This window comes from Catharus ustulatus, chromosome 13, assembly GCF_009819885.2.
Source record: "Catharus ustulatus isolate bCatUst1 chromosome 13, bCatUst1.pri.v2, whole genome shotgun sequence".
Classification (NCBI taxonomy): Eukaryota; Metazoa; Chordata; class Aves; order Passeriformes; family Turdidae; genus Catharus; species Catharus ustulatus.
This window is the reverse complement of record NC_046233.1, coordinates 10,329,156-10,349,061: the sequence shown is the minus strand read 5'-3', so window position 1 is coordinate 10,349,061 and position 19,906 is coordinate 10,329,156. Positions and strand designations below refer to the sequence as shown.

The 19,906-nt window shown below is 45.8% G+C and overlaps 1 protein-coding gene across 7 annotated transcripts in view; it reads right to left on the bottom strand.

The window, feature by feature from the left end:
* The window catches only part of GRIP2 (glutamate receptor interacting protein 2), a 256,936-nt gene that overhangs the window by 19,286 nt on the left and 217,744 nt on the right, over positions 1-19,906 (bottom strand). For all 7 annotated transcript variants that reach the window (XM_033071229.1, XM_033071227.1, XM_033071233.2 and 4 more), the window contains exons 11-17: positions 19,126-19,278; positions 18,733-18,919; positions 12,997-13,142; positions 12,298-12,378; positions 3,938-4,004; positions 3,022-3,167; positions 2,587-2,731 (exon numbers count right to left, since the gene is read on the bottom strand). In XM_033071229.1, the coding sequence (XP_032927120.1) occupies positions 2,587-2,731; positions 3,022-3,167; positions 3,938-4,004; positions 12,298-12,378; positions 12,997-13,142; positions 18,733-18,919; positions 19,126-19,278 (925 nt within the window). The remainder of the gene's footprint in view (positions 1-2,586; positions 2,732-3,021; positions 3,168-3,937; positions 4,005-12,297; positions 12,379-12,996; positions 13,143-18,732; positions 18,920-19,125; positions 19,279-19,906) is intronic.

Here is a 19,906-nt window from a genome sequence, read left to right as displayed (position 1 = left end):
AGCAGGACTGACACAGAAAGCAGTTTCCAGCCAGTGACTCTCGTGCCTCTCCATTACCACCAACAGTCCTTAATTCACCTCCAACACAAAGTGGCCCAAGGACCCATGGGCTGCATGTCCCTTCTTGCTCAGAGGGGCCATGCAAGGACAGAACTGAGTTACAGGTAAGTGGAAAGGTGTAAAAGGGACTGCAAGGACTTCCCAGCAAGCACTGGGGAAGAGGTGGCTGTATGCAAGTGGGTGGGATTAACTTGGTTTATGAGCAGGGTCGCTGCTCCTTTTCCTCCCTGCCAACATGGCTTGGTCCTGGATACTCCTGGACCAAACTCTCCTACAGCCACTCCCATGTACTTGAGCAGGTGGCACTAAAAGAGGCTGGTCTGGCACTTCAAAATGTCAGCAACAGCCAAAAATTGCTCTTGAAGAACCATTGCACCTCAGCCAGAATTGAACAATATTCCCTTGGTCGAGAAGAAGGAAAACACAAGTCCTATGGCACAGGCTGAAGCCATCTGCAGGCACTCAAGGAGGAGACAGAGACAATAACATGGGAGAGAGCCACAGCTTGACACTGATCTAACAGTCTGAGCTGCCTTTGTAGGTTTCTGTAAGATCAGACATGAGGAAAAAAATATTTAAGGTCAAGATAAAACCTAAGTCATCTGACTCTGAAGCCTTTTTGACTTAGGCAGCCTGTCACTCACAGACAGGTGTGTGACAGGTCCTAGAGGACACCCTGCTTCCCCCACTGCCAGCAGCCCAAGATGCAGTGCAGACTTTCACTTTTGTCTACAAGAATGGCCCATGGATTCCTTTTATCAGACACCAGGATCTGGTCCACACCACGTCAGTGCTGCCAAACCATATCCTGTGCTCCAGCAAGAGCATGGATTTGGATTTAGATCCCCATCCTTCCATCAGAGCCTGGCTAAGGGCTTCTGTGGTAGAAATAAAGGCAGAGACATCAGGAAAGGGATAATTTAGGGTAACACTAGAAGCACCCCTCTTGTCTTGACAAGGTCAAGTCACCTCCTTCTCTTACTCACAGGAGAAAAAATTGCATCTTTCCTGCAAGCAGCCTTCACCCGAGCTCCTCACCCTCCCCACAGGGAGCCAAGGTTACCCAGAGACATCCCTGTGCTGCTCCTGTTATCTGCTACTCAGCCACAGTGAACGTGCTGAACAGCTCCATCACTCTTCTCACAAGGCTTTTCATTCCTCACTGCCTGCTCACTCCTGATCAAAATTCAGCAGCACTGCAGCACTCGCCTGCACTACATTTCTGGACGTAGCAGTCACCGGTGTGCATCCGAGTTGGAAGGAGGAACAACTGTGGAATTGCAAAGGGAACTGAGATCAACAAAGGTACAAGACTCTCTTCTGACACCTGACAGCGTTTGAGCTGGCTCCTCTTAACCTCTCTCATGCTGGGTTGCAGGTACAGTACAGAAGTGCTTCACAGAAAAGCCTTGGATACTCTGTGACTATAATTTTATAGGGAAAAAGACCAAATCCTACAGTGGCAGGCAGTGATATAAAATCCCCAAAGAGAAGAATCACTAATGATTAAATCTATCCCCTTCCTTCCCAGGAGACACAGACCTTCTGCATTCTGCACCAAAGGGAAGCAATGGAAATTCACAGCAGTGTGCTGGAGCTCTGGGAGCCCAATGCAGAAAAGGACACGGAGCTGTTTCAGTCCAGCTAAGAGGGAGTGTGGTCTTGAAACAGAAAAAACCAAAAGGCCAGATCTGCTGTCAAACATCCCCAAGGTCTTGCACTTTACACCAGTTTGTTCAGGGGGGTTTTTTTTGTTGCTGTTCTGCCTGTCAGGCAGCACAAAGTAAGAGACCCTTAGAGAAGCATGAGTCAGGGCTGCTGAAATGATCTATTTACAAGTCACAGCTCCCGTATAGAAAGATTAATTAAGATAGAGTGCATGACTCAGTTCCACCTTATACTCTCAGGAATGTCCTGATCCTTTAAATCCCACACATCCCCAGATATTCACATCCAGGCACACAGCAACCTCCCCAGTGGTTGAAGGTAAATCTGCTCCTACATTTATTTGGTATAAATGCCAGATGCTTGGGCATGCCAACCTGCACTGAGATACCTCACATGTAACACACTGAGCAACAAGCAAGGACAGGTCAGAATACACCTGGGATCCCTGGTTTCAGCAGAACACACCACTGCAATGCCCATAAGCCAGTTTAGCAACAGGGGAGTCCTGGACAGAGCCTATGGTGGTTTCATAGGCAGGCTGGGCACTCTCCTGACACAAGGTGTGCATGGCAAATCCCAGACCAGGAAGCATCCCTGTGAAAGAGGGGCAAATAAATATGTATTCCTGGCTGCAGAATTCACCCAACTCACTGGATCTGACTTTTCCTGAACTGTCTCTCTCATTGCCCCAGCTGCACAGCCCCCACCACGCTGCTTCATGTCACTTGGCACCTTCAGAACACCTTTCCTTCTTAGCAGACTAAGACACCAAGGAAGAGCTTATGACAGCAGAGGAAACTTGGCATGGTTCAAGACCCCTTCTCAAATCAATTCAACTGCTCTGCCCCCAAACCTCACCTTTCTGCCAGCCCTCGTTTAGTCAGGCCTGAAATGACAATAGGATCAAAAGGTTCCTCTGTCCCAGAGATGGTGATTCCCAAAGGGCCCCCGTATCGCTTCAGCTCCACCGTGTAGATAATAGCACCAGTTGTCTCCTGCTCATCTGAAAGAGAAAACAGGAATGCTGAATTCTTTTCATTTCCCAAATAAATGTAGTCATAGGAAAGACTTGCAGCATCTAGAAGTAAAAGGCAGAAATCTTCAGTGACACTCATACCAAATAGGATTTTAACCTTCCAGACATCACTTAAGGGGAGAATAACAAAAATCAGCTATAATCAATTGGAAAGTGGTGACTGGAGAGCAGCAGCCCTTATCTTTGTTAGTTTGCACTACCTATTGGGAAATGTCATTACAGTGGACAGGCACCAGTTTGCATCAGGATTTCTGTACCAGAGTTATCTTCATCCTTCCTAATCTTCAATTTGACCAGGTCTTCACACTGCCTTAAAATCTGCACAGCATCCTCCATTGAGCAATTGTCGAGTCGGATGTTATCAATGGCTAACAGCTTGTCTCCCGGCTCCAAGGTGCCAGTTCTACATGGAGAGGAAAAGAAAACTAAGAGTACATTTGTATTTGCCTTTCAGATCCCACAACACATTCAGTTCTGCAGTGGAAATGACAATATTAACTTTTTACTGCCCTTGATGTTTTCTGGAAAACAACTACGAGCTGAGTCTGGGACACCTGTAATTTTAAAGAGAGGAAGTTTGTGTAGAGCATGTATCCACACAAAACTAGCCAGGAAGATTAGATAAATATCCTGGGTAACCTACAACCCTCAAAATGCCTGATGTTTAACTGACTGCTCCTGTGTGGGCACCCTTAGAAATAAACCATGCAGCCACACTAAATGCCTCTGAACGCCTTGCTATGAGGTGTTGGGATCAGAGGGGAAGCCAATAAATGCTGAGTTATTTGCACAGTTCATCAATGCCCACAATTCACTCACTCTGCTCACCAAAGCAGGAGCTGAGACATGGCAAACTACCTGATGAGCCATAGCACCTCCTGGGATATATGAAGTCCTTTACCACATGCTCTTAAATGCTAAACATCCATCTCCTAGGGACTCAGCAGACATCTAAACCAGTGCTCTGGTCACCTTCTCCATTAGCTCATCCCTATTTGCTTCAATACAGACAGTTTTTATTGCAAACCCTACTGGGGTCTAAGAAAAACCTCTAGAGCTGAGATCTCCTTGGATTCTGGAAATACCCAACATTCAACTTGTCTGGTGGACATTTTATCTCTCATGGAGGGCCATTTTGCTGTGGGTTTGACAGATGGAAAATCCTGTACTCACCTGTGTGCTACACTCCCCTTCTTGATGTCAGAGATGATCAAAGGATCTCCAAGCTTTCTGCTTGCAGCTGAAAAAGAGACACAGAGTACAAAGCCTGGTGTTGAGTCTGCTGTCCAGGATGGGGATGGTGGATAGTTAATGGGGAGAAGCAGCCATAAGGAAAGGGGATTTATATTCCTGTCACAAAATGATGCTTCACACTTGAACTCTGGAGGCCTCTCCAGAAAGAAAGGGGAAAAAGAACCCCATAAATCCCTGCAAAGTTTGTTTGCCCTTTGCCCAGGTTAATTTTCTTGGGACTCCTGAAGGAGAGGATGTGTGGTGTCCAGCTGCAAGAGGTGTCCAGCAGGAAGAGGTAGCACTGCCAATCCCAGCACGGTTGAGCACCCCTCATCACCCCTCACACACAAGACAAGGGAGCCAAAGGCCATGGCTGCAGTCAGAATTAGCCCTGCTGCCTGGACAGCATCCAGCTCCATACAAACACCTCTGTGTTCTCCAAGTAAAGTGGGCTGTGAAATTTTCCAGGTGGAAAATAACCCAGGGAAAAAAGCACAATTTTCCAGCTGGTTCAGCTCTCCAGGGCACTTAATCATACAACCAGATGAATCAGGGGTGGTTTGTGCTGGAGCTGGAAGGGGTGGGTGGTTTCCAACTCTTATCTCCTGGCTGACCCTGATAACTTTTTCAGCCCACGAGATGTGAGTACACATCTCTGGGAGCATTTACATTTTCAAACTTGCCTGCAAGACCTGCTGCTCTCCTGAGATACCCAAGAGAGACTTATGACTCAAACTCCTCCTGACCTCCTTGTCATCCACACGCCAAACACACACCAAGAAAGAGCATCCATTCCACCCTGCATCCTCCCCTCCTGCCTTGCTATGGGAATTGCATTGCCTCATTTAAAGTTGACAGACCTTCTCAGCTTCTCACAAAAACTGTGTGGGAAGAAAGAAACTCACAGCCTCTGAACATATCAGGTGCAGGGCAGAGATTAAAATATCTGTGAGGCACGTGGCACCAAACACACAGAGATCCACCTGCCTGAACAGCAGTTAGAGAGCACCCAGAAAGTCAGAGATAGTAAGTGTTTACCAACCCCTTTGCTCTAGATTTTTCTGTTGTTTACATTCATTTATGATATTTAAAAACATATGTCTAACCCAACACCTTTAAGGATATCCTCTCCCAGAAATAACCAAACCTTCTGTACTAAAGAGAGCAAAAACACAGCCAGTCTCAGTCGTGGCAGGGCTGAGAGCTCAGTGAGATCAGACAGCAAAGAGCAGACCATGACTGATTTTATAACAGTCACAGCAATGTGACTGCTGAATGGTACAGAGCCTGGAGAAATACTTTTCCCCATGTCTAACTGGAGCCTGGTACCAGACAGTTTTGGACTGGACACTCATGTTTGTGCTTCTGTCTGCAAAGGGAGGGGGATGTGTTGTGGAGATTCCTGGAGGGCTTGTGCCTATATTCAACCAGCCCACAGCATGGACCAGACTGCAGACAGGATAGGACACACTGGGCAGAGCTGAGCAGTGGGAATAAGGGTGGGGTTCAGGCAAAAACAGGGAAGAAATCCCCGTGCTGACTGAGAAGGCCAAACAGCACAGGGATTGAGATGTATCACTATAATAACTATCACTGTTGCTCCCCCTTTCAGTATAGGACATATATTTGCTGCTGACAGAGGTGTACAGAGTGTCTGAGCAGCAGTGAGGGGAGACCCTGTGAGCACACCCCAAGCCCTGGGTCAGGTGGCATTGCTGCATGTTTAATCACTCCCTAGCCTGGTTCTGTCAAAACAATCCAGGTTAGCAAAAATACTTTTCACTGCAAGGTTTGTTTACTAGTCTCAAAGCAGAGGCAGTGTGACAGAAAGGGGTTAGGGAGGATCCTAACCTGTCCTGGTGGTGGGCTGGGATGGCCATTTCTAACCTGACCAAGTCACAGCTGAACAACATGTCCAGTGACCATGAACACCAAGAGAGCAAAGAGGGAGGGGAAAAAAATTAAAAAGGCGAGCAAGCAAGCAAGTATAGACAACAAATGCCTCGAGCTCTGCAGGCTTTGTGTTTATCTCAGCATCCACCTTGCAAGTGCTGTGACATGTGGGGGGATGCTGCACACAGTCAGATTTTGAGCAGAGAATGAGAGACCTTGTCCTTCTGAAGCTCCACAGTTGGGGTCAGCACTGAACACAGCACAAGCTTCTCATGACAGAAGCAAGGGTAACAAACCAAGTGCTTTATCCATTACAGAACAAAACAAGTTTAAAGGGAAAAAAACCATTCTGGGTTTTGTTTGCAGGCTTTTTTTAGAAGTTTTTCTCTCAGAACAGATTTTCTCAAGATGTGAGTTAAATGGAACAGCATATACAACTGCATACAACTGTCCAAATCCACAGAGAACTCAAACTTTCATAAATGGCAGCCCATGCTCTAAATATTCATTACAGAATCATTATAGAATCAGAATCTCTTGGATTGGAAGGGACCTTAAAGATTATCTAGTTCCACTCATGGAACAGGGACACCTTCCACTAGACCAGGTTGCTTAAAGCCCCACCCTCGAACACTTCCAGGGATGGGGGATCATCACATTATTTAATTAATTAATGTAAAATGCAATGGCTTTATAAAACCATCAAATCTGAAGGGTGAGAGAGACTTAATGAATAACTGTGTTCTCTCAAGAGGCATAAGATACAAGGTTAAGATAATGAAATCTCACAGCACAGAACAGAGGCTTGCTGTTCATTCTAAAAACCTGTAGTTACTGACTCCATTAATTAACCTTTGGCATCCCAAAGCCCTTCCTGGCAGCCCAGCAGAGTGTCCAGATGGGCTCCCTGCCTGTCTGCTGGGATCAGGCTGCCCTGAGCACCCCTGAGACCCAAATTTTTAACCATCCTGGGCCATTCACACAGGGTGATAACATTTCTCTGTGCAACAGCTGCCTGTCTGACAGGGAGAGAGCTGCAATTTCACTGAAGGGGAGGCTCAGTAGAGGTCAGAGCCGTTAGATACATGAATCCCTGGTGAGATTTTGAATAGACAATTTCCAATTTGCCTGCAATTAAAACAGCACCAACCTAAAGTACATCATTATTAGGGCTGTGGGCTTTGGCATTAAGACATTTGCACAGATGAGTAAAGCCTCCTTGTCATTCATTTATCCTGTTAATGTGGTTATTTCTGTTCAAAGGACATTGTCTTGGGAACTCTGCTGCAGAAAGGCACAGTTTGGACACTCAGTCTTGCCTCTGGGTTTTGCTTTCCTGTGTGTGAAATGGAGATGGCAGCAAAGGAAGGGAAGAGATGGAGGCAGGAGCTGGTGTGCAGAAACCCATGCTCATCTGAGCAGGGATCCTGGCTGTGCCCTCCATCTGCCAGGGCAAGCCACTTCAGGTGGAAACAGACTCTTTTTCAGACACATTTGTATTTTTGGTGGATTTACCAGTACAAAAGGTAGTTTAAATCTGCTCCAGTGGCCCAGAGAAAGCTCCATAAATCAACAGCTGGTAAAGGTAGAAGTGTGTGGTGGGGAAGAAACTCAAAATGAAAACCCTGCTTGGCAGTGGTGACAGGGCAGTGATAAAAAGGTGAATTGATCAATACTGTTATTTACTTTTTATAAATTGCTTTCAGTCTCTCTGCTGGGATTGTGGCTAACTTGGTGTTTACACTGTGATGGATGACGAGGCCAGGAACACATGTCCAGTTTGTGTTTTTAATAGAATGCATAATGACTTGTACTGGTAAATTATTCCCCTCCAAGGAGCACCAGCACATATTTCACAGGCATCAACCTGTTTAAAATGCCCTTCATTATTGACCAAGCCAAAGCAACACTGCCAATGTGTAATTAAAGAAATTGCAATAATGCCATGAGAATGCATTTAAATAAGAAGCATTTTAAAACTGGAAATAACAAAATCAGAAACCAAATAATCTCAGGATAGCTAAGGAATGATAAGAGGGAAAAAAGTGAATCAGAATTGATTACAAAGAGCAGCAGTGAAAATCAAACCCTCAGTACCCAACTTTGTCCTCCATCATTCATTAAGTTTAGCAGCAGGTACATAAATTATCAGTGCCTCCAGCAGGATACTGCCTCATCACAGATCCTTTTCCTTTCACAATCTCCAGGTAGCAAAACCAGATCAGGACATCCCACCAGGATAAAAGCAGCAGAGTGAATCAGCTGTAGTGTGAGGGGGTAGGACAGGTGGCTGCTGAGCTTGTCCTGCCTGCAGACATGCTCAGCTGGGCTGGTGGCAGGGCACAGGCTAATACACAGCCAGCAAAACTAGATTTGCTTGGCTCAGAGATCCATCTTCTCCCTAGGACAGTGATTACACTGCTTAAGAGACTTAATCGAAGTTATCTATCTACCCAAATTCCGGTTTTATCACCTGCAGGCAGATATGCTGCCTACTCCTTATCTGCAGTACTTCACACCAAGGGCACGGGAATTGATTTGTTAAGATATATACAGGTAATTTGATAAACAAGCTATATAAAGCATTAGTGCATATCTAAAATTAATGACAATTTCAGTATCTCTTTAAACAGCAACACTAACACACCTCTACCCTACAGTGAATGTCAAAACCAGCCCTTGGAGAGGATATTTGAGACAGAAAAAAAATCCCAACCTCTCAATACAAAAGGCAATCTTTCGTGTAATCAACTATCATTTTCCAGAGGGTAATAACAAATCTATATCTTATTTTAAGAGGTGCGGTATTGAACGTACAAGAATATGTGAGCTATTAGCTTCTCGCTGCTGGAGATTTTAATTTGTAAGAGATTTCAACCTTCAAAGGCATAACTGCATCATTAGAACTGGATGCAGCCAGCAAGATCAGAGCATTTGAGGCACGTGTTCTGCTAATGGAGATGATAGTTCAGGCCAACAAGGGTCAAATCTTCATCCCTGTGTCAAAACACTCAGTTTCCCTGTATTTGCATGCTCACCATTCAGAGTCTCAGGTAAGCTTCAGAGCTCTTGGAAGAGAAAGGAGCATGCTCTGCTCTTCAGCCAGAGTAGCTGTTCCACAAGCAAATGCCCTTCTCTCTGGGACAGAGGCTGAGGGACTAGAGCATGGAGAAAATGAGAGTTTCACTGGCTTCATGTCCTATCACACCTGGACAAAGTGCATGGAGCAGCACACACATGGCAGCCTCAGTGCCCTTCATTTTAGCTAATGGAGGAGCCTGAAATGAGGCTTGAGGGCACAGAGATCCCTCAGGAGTACAAAGCATTGTCAGTGCTCACCCCTTGGATGCTGTACTCAACTCTGGGAATGGGAAGGGAAATAGTGCTATATGCATGTCTTTGCACCATGCATCTAGATTTGCTGTGTCCCTTTGCCACACTGTGTTTGAGCAGGGGGACAAAACACATCTGTACTCTCAGACCAAACTGTACACTCATCCAGCCCAAGCCTTCTCTTTCTGGAAAACCTTGAGATCTCTGAGAAGATTAAATGCCCTCAGCAAACATCTGCCCTTCACCAGGAGTAAGTGCAGCCCCTCTTTGTATGTTCATCCCAGAACCAGAACTATCTGCCCTCCTCACACACAAATCTCCTGGGTTTTCAGCCCTTTTATGAGCATTTCCAGCAGATTTATGGTTCCTCCTGCAGCCAGTTCCATTACATGAATTCTTCCAGCACATCCATCAAGAATCTGCTCTCCCCCCATCCTTTACTTAGTCCATCTCCCAATTAGCTCTGAGAGCCACAGCACAGCAAGAACTTGATCACATTTATTCCTGCAGTGCTCCTCTGATGAGGTCGTAACACTTTCTGCCCATTTAAGAAGGCAGAGGCAAATCTTCCTAGGCAGAGGAATTAACTACAGAGAAGCCAGCTGAAACCAAGAGGTAAAACTCAATGAAAGCAACTCATCTTAGATCTGCAGTGTAGCTAGACTACAAAGTTCATAAATAAATGGACTCTGGCCAATTCTGTGGCCACGACAGTGCAGTGGGTCTTCTACTGACCCCTTCCCCTTGTCATCTATTTAAGCTGCTCCAGTTTTACAGAGCAGGGAACAGGAATCCAATGCAAGAGGCCAGTAAACCACGTCCTCTCCTTTAAAACAGTAGTTATATACTTTTCCATATCAGAAGGAAAGCTGTAAAAGCTCTTTCTAGATCTACACAAGCACTCAAGTCAGCAGAACTGAAAGGAAAGGAACTGAGCAAAACAGAGAAGAGTTATTTTTACCTCTTCTTTTGCTGCTTTCATCACACTCCTGCATGCACATCATGTCTCTGCAGGAAGTACTTAACATAAGGCTGCTTGCTTTGGTTTTAATGTTTGAAACTGGAATATTTATCTGCCTGGTCAGAGGCAAAGTGAAAAAATGATAATCTAATTTTCTAAGGATCATGTGGACATATGTTTATATAGACTAATATATGAAAACAAAATTAGGATTCAGCTTGAATTTTCTCCTTGCCACCTCATTTTCTGGGTGTCTTTTTCTCCATTTGTAAATATAATTTGGCTTTCACTCAGGAAAAAACTGCAATATATTTTAGGTCTATGCATGTGCATTACTTAAACAATGTCCTACAAACACATTCAATAATCAAAAAGATCAAATCAATTATAGCATTAATAAAGCCGCTTTGTAGTTGGATAATGGGCATCTATTTAAAACCCAGGGGTCAGTTTCTTTCTATTAGCACTTATTTCAAAAAAGTTTTTTTAACAAATTTGAAATTAAAACCTTTCCAACATAAAAATATGTTTGAAGTGTAAATGCACATCTGAAGCAGATCCCATTCAAATAAGACTTCACAAATAAAAACGTAGGTTCTTGCCAGCAGCTCCCAGGTTCATTTTACTCTCTAGCCCCAGACAAAAACTAAACTTTGAAACTTAATAGGGCTTTGCTCGAGCCAGTTTTTGCAAGCAGATCCATTATCCTGGGTTGCTCCCTGAGGCTGGAATGCCAAGGCAGTGGCAGGGCAGCAGGTTGGAGCCCAGCACAGTCTGCACTTGCACTGCTCCCCGCCAGTGAAATGCCATTATAGACAGCCTGCTGCTTTCAGAAAGCACTTTGATGTCTTCAGACAGTAATTGCTACCAAGCCAAATGTTAAATACTGTGCTGTTATTTCTCAGGATTGTCCTTGTGGCACAAATAGGGGAAGCTGAGAAGAGGGAGAAGAAATATCACAAGGTGCAAAGGCATCATCCTGTCAATGTTCCAGTCACTCCTGAGAATCACCCCACTTAGACCAGAACACCTTCAATTAACTCTCTAACTAATGCTGTAAATGTCAAGAGGTAATTACCATAGCTTATCTCTTTTAATGAAACCGAGTTTTCAAGTGTCCCTTGCGACTCCATTCCCCAGACACAGCTGGGCCCGTGCTCCTGAGGGCTCAGACAAGAGATCACATTACTGCAGTCTCACAAGCTGCTCTGTTTCAGATCAGAGGTGGTGGCAGTCTCTGGGCATGGCAAACCTGAGATGATTCAACTCACTTTACCCAGAAGTGAAAGAGGGATGAGTGATCCAAGACCTGTGTGTGTTTGCCACACACGAAAAATTCACTTACACAAAGCATAACAAGACCCCAAGTTAGCCAGAAATTTGGGATGGAACTGCCTATATCATCTCCCTATAGCATCCTTTCCAAAGAGGTCAAAAGATCTTTAAATGAAAAACTATGCTCAGAAGAGAAACAGAGATAATTAATCAAGAGCGAGCAGAAAAGAGAGAATAAAAGGAAAAATGTTTATGTTCTCTTCTCTCAGTGCACACCAAGTCCTGGCACATTGCTCTCCTGCATGGCTTGAGTTTATCAGTGAAACAGTTCCTGGCAAACCCTGGAATTTAAAGTGCCTTCCCCTGTCTCTAAGACCCACCACCCTCTTCATGCTCCTCCCCTTGGCAGTTTCCCCTCTCTACCCTTCAAGCTTTGGGCTCACCTCTTTCTTGCTCTCCTCCCTCCACCTCTTTTTACAAAGGTACAACCAGACCCAGGCAATTATTTTTATAAAGAACACAATACCAGTGTAAGCAAGGAAATAAAAATAATATTACTAATAGTATAATATAATATACTACTACTCTGCACCACAGATCAAGTGATCAGTTGAGACCCATGCTTTGTCCCAACCCTTCATGCAGCTGCTTTTCTCTGCAGCTGCCAGCTCATGGAGGCAGGAACCACACATCTGATTCATTCTGGGATAAATCACGAGCACTGGAGTGCTACAGAAACCCCACATGATCTTATCTCTTCTCCACTGAGTCCTCTAAAATGCCTGTGTGGAAAGCAAAGGCTCTTGCAACTGCTACTGCAAGTCTGAGCAATACTTACAGCTGATTGTAATTCCAAGCTCTACACCTCTTTTCTTGGGCAATTTAACGTGGAAAGTACCGCTGCTGGGTATGACAGACTCTATAAAGCCAAAAACAAACAACAAAGGAAAAAAAGGAGAAAAAAGAGAGTTTTCAGTTGCGTAGATGGTTTAGATGGTTTCTTTGGAACCAAGAAAACAAGCCCATAAAGCACTGCTTTATTGGTTCAAATAAGGTTATCTGAGGCCCTGTGGACTTCAGGTTGAAATTTGGATTCTCATTAAAAATACATGCTCTGAACATCAAGTTAAGTGCTCACATCACACTGTATTTCAAGACTGAAACAGCTCTGTCAATGTAGAAGAAAAAAAAATCCTTTTTTATACAAAGCTGCACTTTTCCCCTAGCCTATAGCTTTGGCTCCCTCCTGGCTTCAAGGCCATAAATGAATATAAATATTATTCCTATTAATGGGCAAATATTTAAAGTGTGTCCTCCTCATCTACTCCTTAGGCTTATCTCAGCCAAGCAACGAACACAGAACATTTATGAAAGGATCAGAAGAACCTGCCACCTCAGTGCACGCTAGAGAAAACAAGAAATGGAGAAGGTCCTCACAGGGTTTCTCACCCTTCCTTCTGAGCCTCGTGGACACACTCCCTCCTAAGGGTTAGCAAGGCCCTGGCAGAGAGGAGCAGTAGTTCCTTTGGGAACATACCTGCAACGTCGAATTCCACCTCGAGCACCACTTTGTTGGTGAGCGCCGCGTCCCGCAGCAGCTGGTTGGCTTCCTCCATGGTCCCGTCCTCCGTGGCAATGCCATTGATGGAAAGCACTCTGTCTCCTACCTGCAGCAGTCCACACCTGCAGATCACAGTGGGAAAAGAGGGAATGGGAACAAGGAGGCAAGGAAAAAGAGGAAAGGAGGGAAAAAACAACCCCACAAGCAGCCATGAGTTACTTTTGCCAGGGAAATCCGTTACAAGACACGCAAAGTACTGACATATTCTGCAGAAGTGGCCCCAAAGAGAAAATAACCCCTGGAAGGGCACAAGGAAGAAAACCTTTGTGGATTTCTACAGTTCAAAAATACTTTGTTCCTAAATAACCATTTTTATCACATTTTTTGCAACAGCAAAGGGGGGAATAAAGGAACTCTCACCTTTCTAAAAATCAACACCATGGCCGAGAGATGAGAATGATAAACACAAGGGAACGTGACTTCCTTCCCTATCTAACCACAAACAGCTCTTTTTATGCACCTGTACCCTCTGGAACACAAACTAATGGCACTGAAAATTGCAGAGATTCCTCTCCTTAGTTCATGGCAAATACTGAAGTTACAATCCAATAAACTCACCGAAATGCCTCAGCAAATTAGATAATAATTTATCCCTTCTAATTGCATTTCTGGAAGCCAAATGTACAGTGATACTGTTTAACTGCCTTAAAAGGCCAATATTATTCCAGTGTGATGGCCTGACAATATAACCACAACTGACCCTTTGGGGCTCTTGGTTCAGACCCATTTTTTCCAGGAACAGAAATCAGCAGGACTTTTACTTTGGAAGGAGAACATGATGGCAAGGCTACATTGGAGATGTACTGCTACAGCACAGTTTGTCTCTTGGGACCCCCCTGCATTTATAAGCAAGGTGTTTTTCACACATTCCTACACTCAGTATCCACCCACACTTCTGTTTTTTTACATATAATGCAACACCAGCAAGATGATCCTCCAAGTTATCTCCCACATTGTTTCAGTCAGCTCCCACCTGGGCTGGCCCATGGCTCTACAAAAACAAGACTGCAGTGTTCCCTGCAACCAGGGGAAATTGCTCATCTTCCTTCTCCTCTATCAGTTGTTCACTTTAACTACTTCTTTTTAGACTTTCCCCTTATCACCTGGCTGTCCACTACATCAGAGCTTGGGAAACCACTCTTCACCCATCACTAACATGGGCTACAGAGTGGACTCCAAAAGAGGTTTAGGGTTATGGCATCAAGTCTAAGATTCCCCTCAAAATGTGGAGTTATTTTACCACAAAGATTCTCCAGAAGACCTTAGTTATCCTGTTTTAAGCCTTCTCCAGAGAATGTTTATTCCTTTCCTGTTTAATGATCAAACACATCTTTGTCTTCCCCTTTCTTTCACAGGTACGTCACAGAAGACAGCTTGTTTTTTACTACACCTTCCAGTCACTCTTCATCACTCACACCCAATTCAGTTGTAAGAAAACACAGCACCACAGCTTCCAGGCACACAAAGGCATCAAAGGCAACAGACACTTGGCTGTATTATTCACATCCAAACATCAGGATGTATATGAAAGGCCGGGTTATCAAGAAAAAGTACACACATCTGAATTCAAGAAATATGAACAAGCACAACAGTTTGTGCCAGTGGCCCACCAAAAGCTGAGATATGAACAAGTTTGGAGAGAGCCCAGGGAGGTTATCTTACTGCTAGGAAGGTGTATTTACACTTCTGCCTGAGTTCATGCCATCCATGGAAACAAGCTGCCTACTTTATGAGATACAAATTCAGAGGTGTTTGTTCAAGGAGATTTGGATTGACAGACAAGTCCATAATGTATAAATGAACCCACCCTTGTGAATAAATTACATCAAGTTTAATTACAATCCTTTACTGGACTTGTGGCTATGCAGCCACACAGACACCCTTACAAATATCAGTTTATAAATAAAAAGATGGCACCAAGTACAACAGAGATGACTCCTCTGTCACCAAGAGACCCACAGTGGACCTTTTGCAAAGCAGGGATCAACAGCTGCATCACTCAGACATCACTGTCATCTCGAGGTCACACAGGGACACAATCCACTTTAGCACCACTGTTTCAGCCTCAAAGGCTGGGAGCTCATAGGATATTTTTATACTGCATCAAAGTAAACTTTTGCCACCTTTCCCACCAGAGCTGCCTTCTCCCAAAACAGCTGTTCCTCATGTTTCTTCACTCAAGGTGCATTTGCCTGAGTCTTTTACAGCCAGCAGCTCTGTTAGGTCAGAGGTATTTTATTTCTTTCATTATTAGCCTCAGTCAATCACAGTTGTTTAAGCCCTGGTCTTGCAGGTTTGTGAAAGTTTGTGGTGTGATGCCACAACCTTCTGGCTTCCCCCACCAAGTACAAGGAAGCCTGACATATCTTGTTCACCCTTCAGAATCATTCCAGAGACATCCATCTCCAGCTGTTGTGTGTCTTGCACTGGGAATGGAGCCTGGGAAGCCAAGGGTCTTACAGAGTTCTTGGCTCTGCCATGCAATCCTACAAGAATCTTCAGACAGTTTTTCCAAAGAGAAGGCATTTGTCTCCAAGATGCTCAGTCTAACATCAGCACCTAAAAAGTGCTTTCAGACTGTTGGAGCAGAAGTGTTTTAAAATCAGAAAGAACAGGAGTACAGGCATCTCCTGGAGTGAAAGACAGCCCTATGGATGTGTTTGAGTCTATGATGGGAATATCTCCCTGGGGTAGAACAGATTTGCATTTTGCCATGACTCATTCCCTGGGCTTAAAGACAGCAACAGAGCAGAGGAGGTGTCTTGCTTGATACAGAGCAGCACATATTCAAGCCTTGGGCAGGATGTACACTGAAGAGCTCACTCAGCATCATCCACATCTGCATGGTCACTCCATCTGTGGGGGGAGCAGCTGGGACTGTGGCCACACTGCTGGGTGCACAAACTCATCTGTTACTTGCCCCTGGGCCGACCTGCACAGGTCAGACATGCACATCTGTGTGTGTGCACCTCTGTGCCTGCATGTTGGTGGGTGGGTCTCAGCCCCCGATGGATCAAAGCTCTGCTGACAGCTTCAGCCAGCTGCTAAACTTTGCTTTTGCAAACTATTCATACCCGAAAGGCAGAAACACAATGATCAAACAACTGTGTCTGAGCAGAGCTGGAAAACATGTAGCTCAGCAGGAAGCATTGATTTTGGATACCAGGATGGAGAAGTCAGATACTCTCCCTCTGCTGCCAATGACAGCTGGGGGAGGAAGGACACAAAAGCTGAGTGCTTCAAGGCAGCCAAGAGGGGATGTCAGGCTTCTTCCCCTCCCACCCTCTCTGCTGATAACAGGGGCTGAATCACTGCCTCATTCAGAACCCAAAGGCTTCATCATGCACCCTGGAAACAAAACAACAGGTGGGGAGGGAGGTCTATTAGAGGCTATTTGCAGTAAAACAAATCACAAGTCAGACAGGTGAGAATTTTTGCATCAAACCGCTTGCACAAGCTAGCACAAAGCAGACAATAAATGTGAGGCAGCCCAACATCCCTGAGAAGAGGGTGATGCCATGCTCTTCTCTGATAGTACTCACACTTGCTGGGCACCCCCAAGGCAGCTCCTCACAACAATCCATATGGCCTAAGCCAGTGTGGATCATGCTCTCATACAACAGCACGTTCAGATTCACAGGTTTTGCAGAGTGTGTGAACATCCAGGTCAGATCCAGGGTGCTAAACCTGATCCCTGTATCCCCGGAGTTCATCATTTTGGCAAAGAGCAAAAACTGCAGCACAAGAAAGAGCACAGCCCAGCCTCAGTTGGGAGCCTAACCTGGTCAAGGGGATGAAAATAGTTCTAATGTCTTGGGCTGCAGCTACAACAAAACCTCTGAAGGGCAGGAATAAGGTACCTTGAATGATGGAGCAAAGAGCTCTGTGAAACAGCAAGAAACAAAAAGTGAAATGAAAACAGAAAATTGCCTTTTTCACTTCACTGCAAACCCAGTGCACTTATCACTTCAAGATGGGGAGGAAAGACAGCATTTTCCTGCCAGCTAGGGAGAGCAGTATGGTTTAGGAAAGAACACAGCAGAGATTTAATCCCCAAATCAAATCCAGACTGCAAATGCAGAGAGGATTGCTCCTGGTCTCCAGAAAGCAGCAGCCAGAAGAGCGTGAATGCTGCCGGGCGGGCAGCGCAAGGGCGAGCAGCCTGTGTGACAGATCAGAGCCAGGCAAGGCTGCACCGCCAGTCACTGCTTTTCCTCCAGGCTTGGCAAGAGGATAAAGCAGAGTCAGGCAGATTTCAGCACATCTCCCTCATCCCCTAGGACAGCAGGCTTTGTTGCTGCCTGATTTATAAAAGGAGTTTGGTGCTTTGCAACATGAGCCAAGTTCGCCCACAATAGAGGATAAAAAAACTCGTAACGCCATCACCTTAATTTTTAAACCCTGTTTGGAAACAATCAAACAAACAAAAGGCATAACAGGCTTTTGAAATCTCTCCTAACTTGCATCAAGACAGCTCTTGCTCCTGCCAGCCCCTTGTCACTGTCCTCCCACAGACACAAGCACCAGGTACTCCTGTTCCACCTTGGCTCTGCATCGGCTGACTGGAGAGGCTGTGACACACAGGCTGGTCTGCACAGCAAGGACTTGCATTTCAATTTGAAAACCTTTCCTTGCCATACAAATCTACAATTCCCCCATGAGCTTTTCTTCTGGGCTGGCTTGGAGACACCAAACCTTCAGCACATGCTGATGGGGCCATCAGTCTTGGAGAGACTTTTTCAAGAAAGGGTTTGCAGCAGGCGCTGAGTACTGCCCATTGGTGCACCTTTGGTACCCTTAGGGAGGACAGACCACAGTGGTATTCACAGGTGGGAAGAGAAACAAGCACAGGGACATTGACTTCCAGCCTAAGGAAATCAGCTCTCCTTTAAACCCTTCAAGAGATCAAGCCATGCTAGGCCTTAACAGTTTATTAACAAAAGCCTTACCAGAAGACACCTAGATTGTAGTGCACAGACACTCGAGCAGACCCTAAATCCAGCCAGCAAGAGTACTGGGAGCAGCTGAACTCCAGGGCTGAGGCTCCATCGCTGGAGGAGTCACTGCTCCCAGTGTCCTTAGGGATGACAGGGAGCAGTTAATGCTGTTCTTGCCTTCTGCACTTTTCCCAGCATTGCACAGTCAAAAGCAGGAGGGATTAACTGCAGCATCTACCTGCTCCTCAACTAGAGCCCTATCCCTGTGGTTCAAAGCCTTGTCTTTATGGCCAGTTTATATAGTTGGGCTCTGCTACAATGAAATCAGATAGAAAACATTTTTCAGGGGCCACTTATTTAGACCTTTCCCTTTCTGCACCTACACAAAAGATTTATCTTTCAAAGAGGAATTTTAAAAAACAAAAACAAAGAGAGGGAATGGGAATGGCACTCTCACACAGACACACACTCCCTTCCTCCTCCTCCCAGACCGGCCGCAGCCTGGTGCCAAGACGTTCACCTGGGGTGCGAGGGAGGCCGCGGTCAGCCGACGAGTGCAGAAATGGCAGTGACAGTAAACCATGCCCAGTGAAGAATGGGAGATATTACAAGGATGATAGTAAATATCTAAATGAGCCTCTGAGGAGAGAAAACAAACCAAACCATGAAATGTTCAGTAGCAGCACCATCAGCATCCAAGGGCAAGGTCTCTAACCTCTCTGCCGGGCTGTCAGGCTCAATAAAACGGACGAGAGGTGGGGAAGACAGAGTTTCAGTAGCAAAGATGCCTCCCTGGAGCTGAAGTCCGAAGCCATTCAAAGGGTCTCCCCTGAGGACCACCTCTGTCGTCTCCGTGTGGACTATCTGCCCGCCAGGACCCACCGTGCTGGAGGCCAGTGACACTGGGAGGAGGAGAGAGGCAGAAAGTCAGGGCAGCCATGGTCAGCATAACAGCCTGGCTCCACACCTTGGTCTGTGGTGGGGACAGTGACCAAGGAGGAGGGAGGCAGTGACAGTGCTGAGACCAGGTTTGACCCTGGCTGACAACACGGATGGCAAGGCAAGCACGCATCCCCTTCCAACCCAGCTGGCCCAAGACTGCTCTTACATGAGCTCTTGTGCTCCTTCTTCTTCTGCCTCCTCCTCAGCATGGTGGTGCGGGGGCTCATGGGGTGGGAGCTGCGAGGTAGCGTGTTGGAGTTCTGGCACGGGAATCCCTGCGCGTTCATGGTGGGAGACGAGAAGTTGGCAGCCACCAGAGCTGGGGAAACACAGAGCACATCAGGGGTGAGCACAGGGGGCTGCAGCAGTGGGGTCACTCACTAACAGGGTCACCAAACATCTCATGGGTTTGGAGCAGCTCCTCCTTTCCAGCTCCAGGGCTCAAGACCCAAGGAATGTTTGTTTCCCACAGTTTGGACACAGTGCAGTGTGTCCTTTCTCCTGCGTTACTGCCACAAGACAAGAAACCTGGGGCAGCACAGAGCCCACTCCTGACAAGAAGTCAGATCTACAGATTTTGAAGTAGCCGTAATCCTGCTGTTAACAAGTTGCATGGCACTAGGGTCTGAGCTGGATGTGTTGCTGTGTCACATTCCCACACTATAGTAGACACCTTCCCTATCCCACAGCAACTCGTTATTGCTGTATGAAAGCAGGCACAGGAACAGGGCTTAGAGGATGGTGCATGGGTCTGCCCAGCACACTGCTCTTGTCCCAACCAGCAGATCTGTGTGTGCTGGGCTGTAGATACTGAATTTGTACCACAGCACCAGATGACTGAGAAGGAAACAAATGAAAAGTCACACTGTGGATCTGAATATTAAGGAGTTGGAGGGGCACAAGAATGAGCACAGGTAGGATGAGGGCAATGCCATGCACTGAGGTTA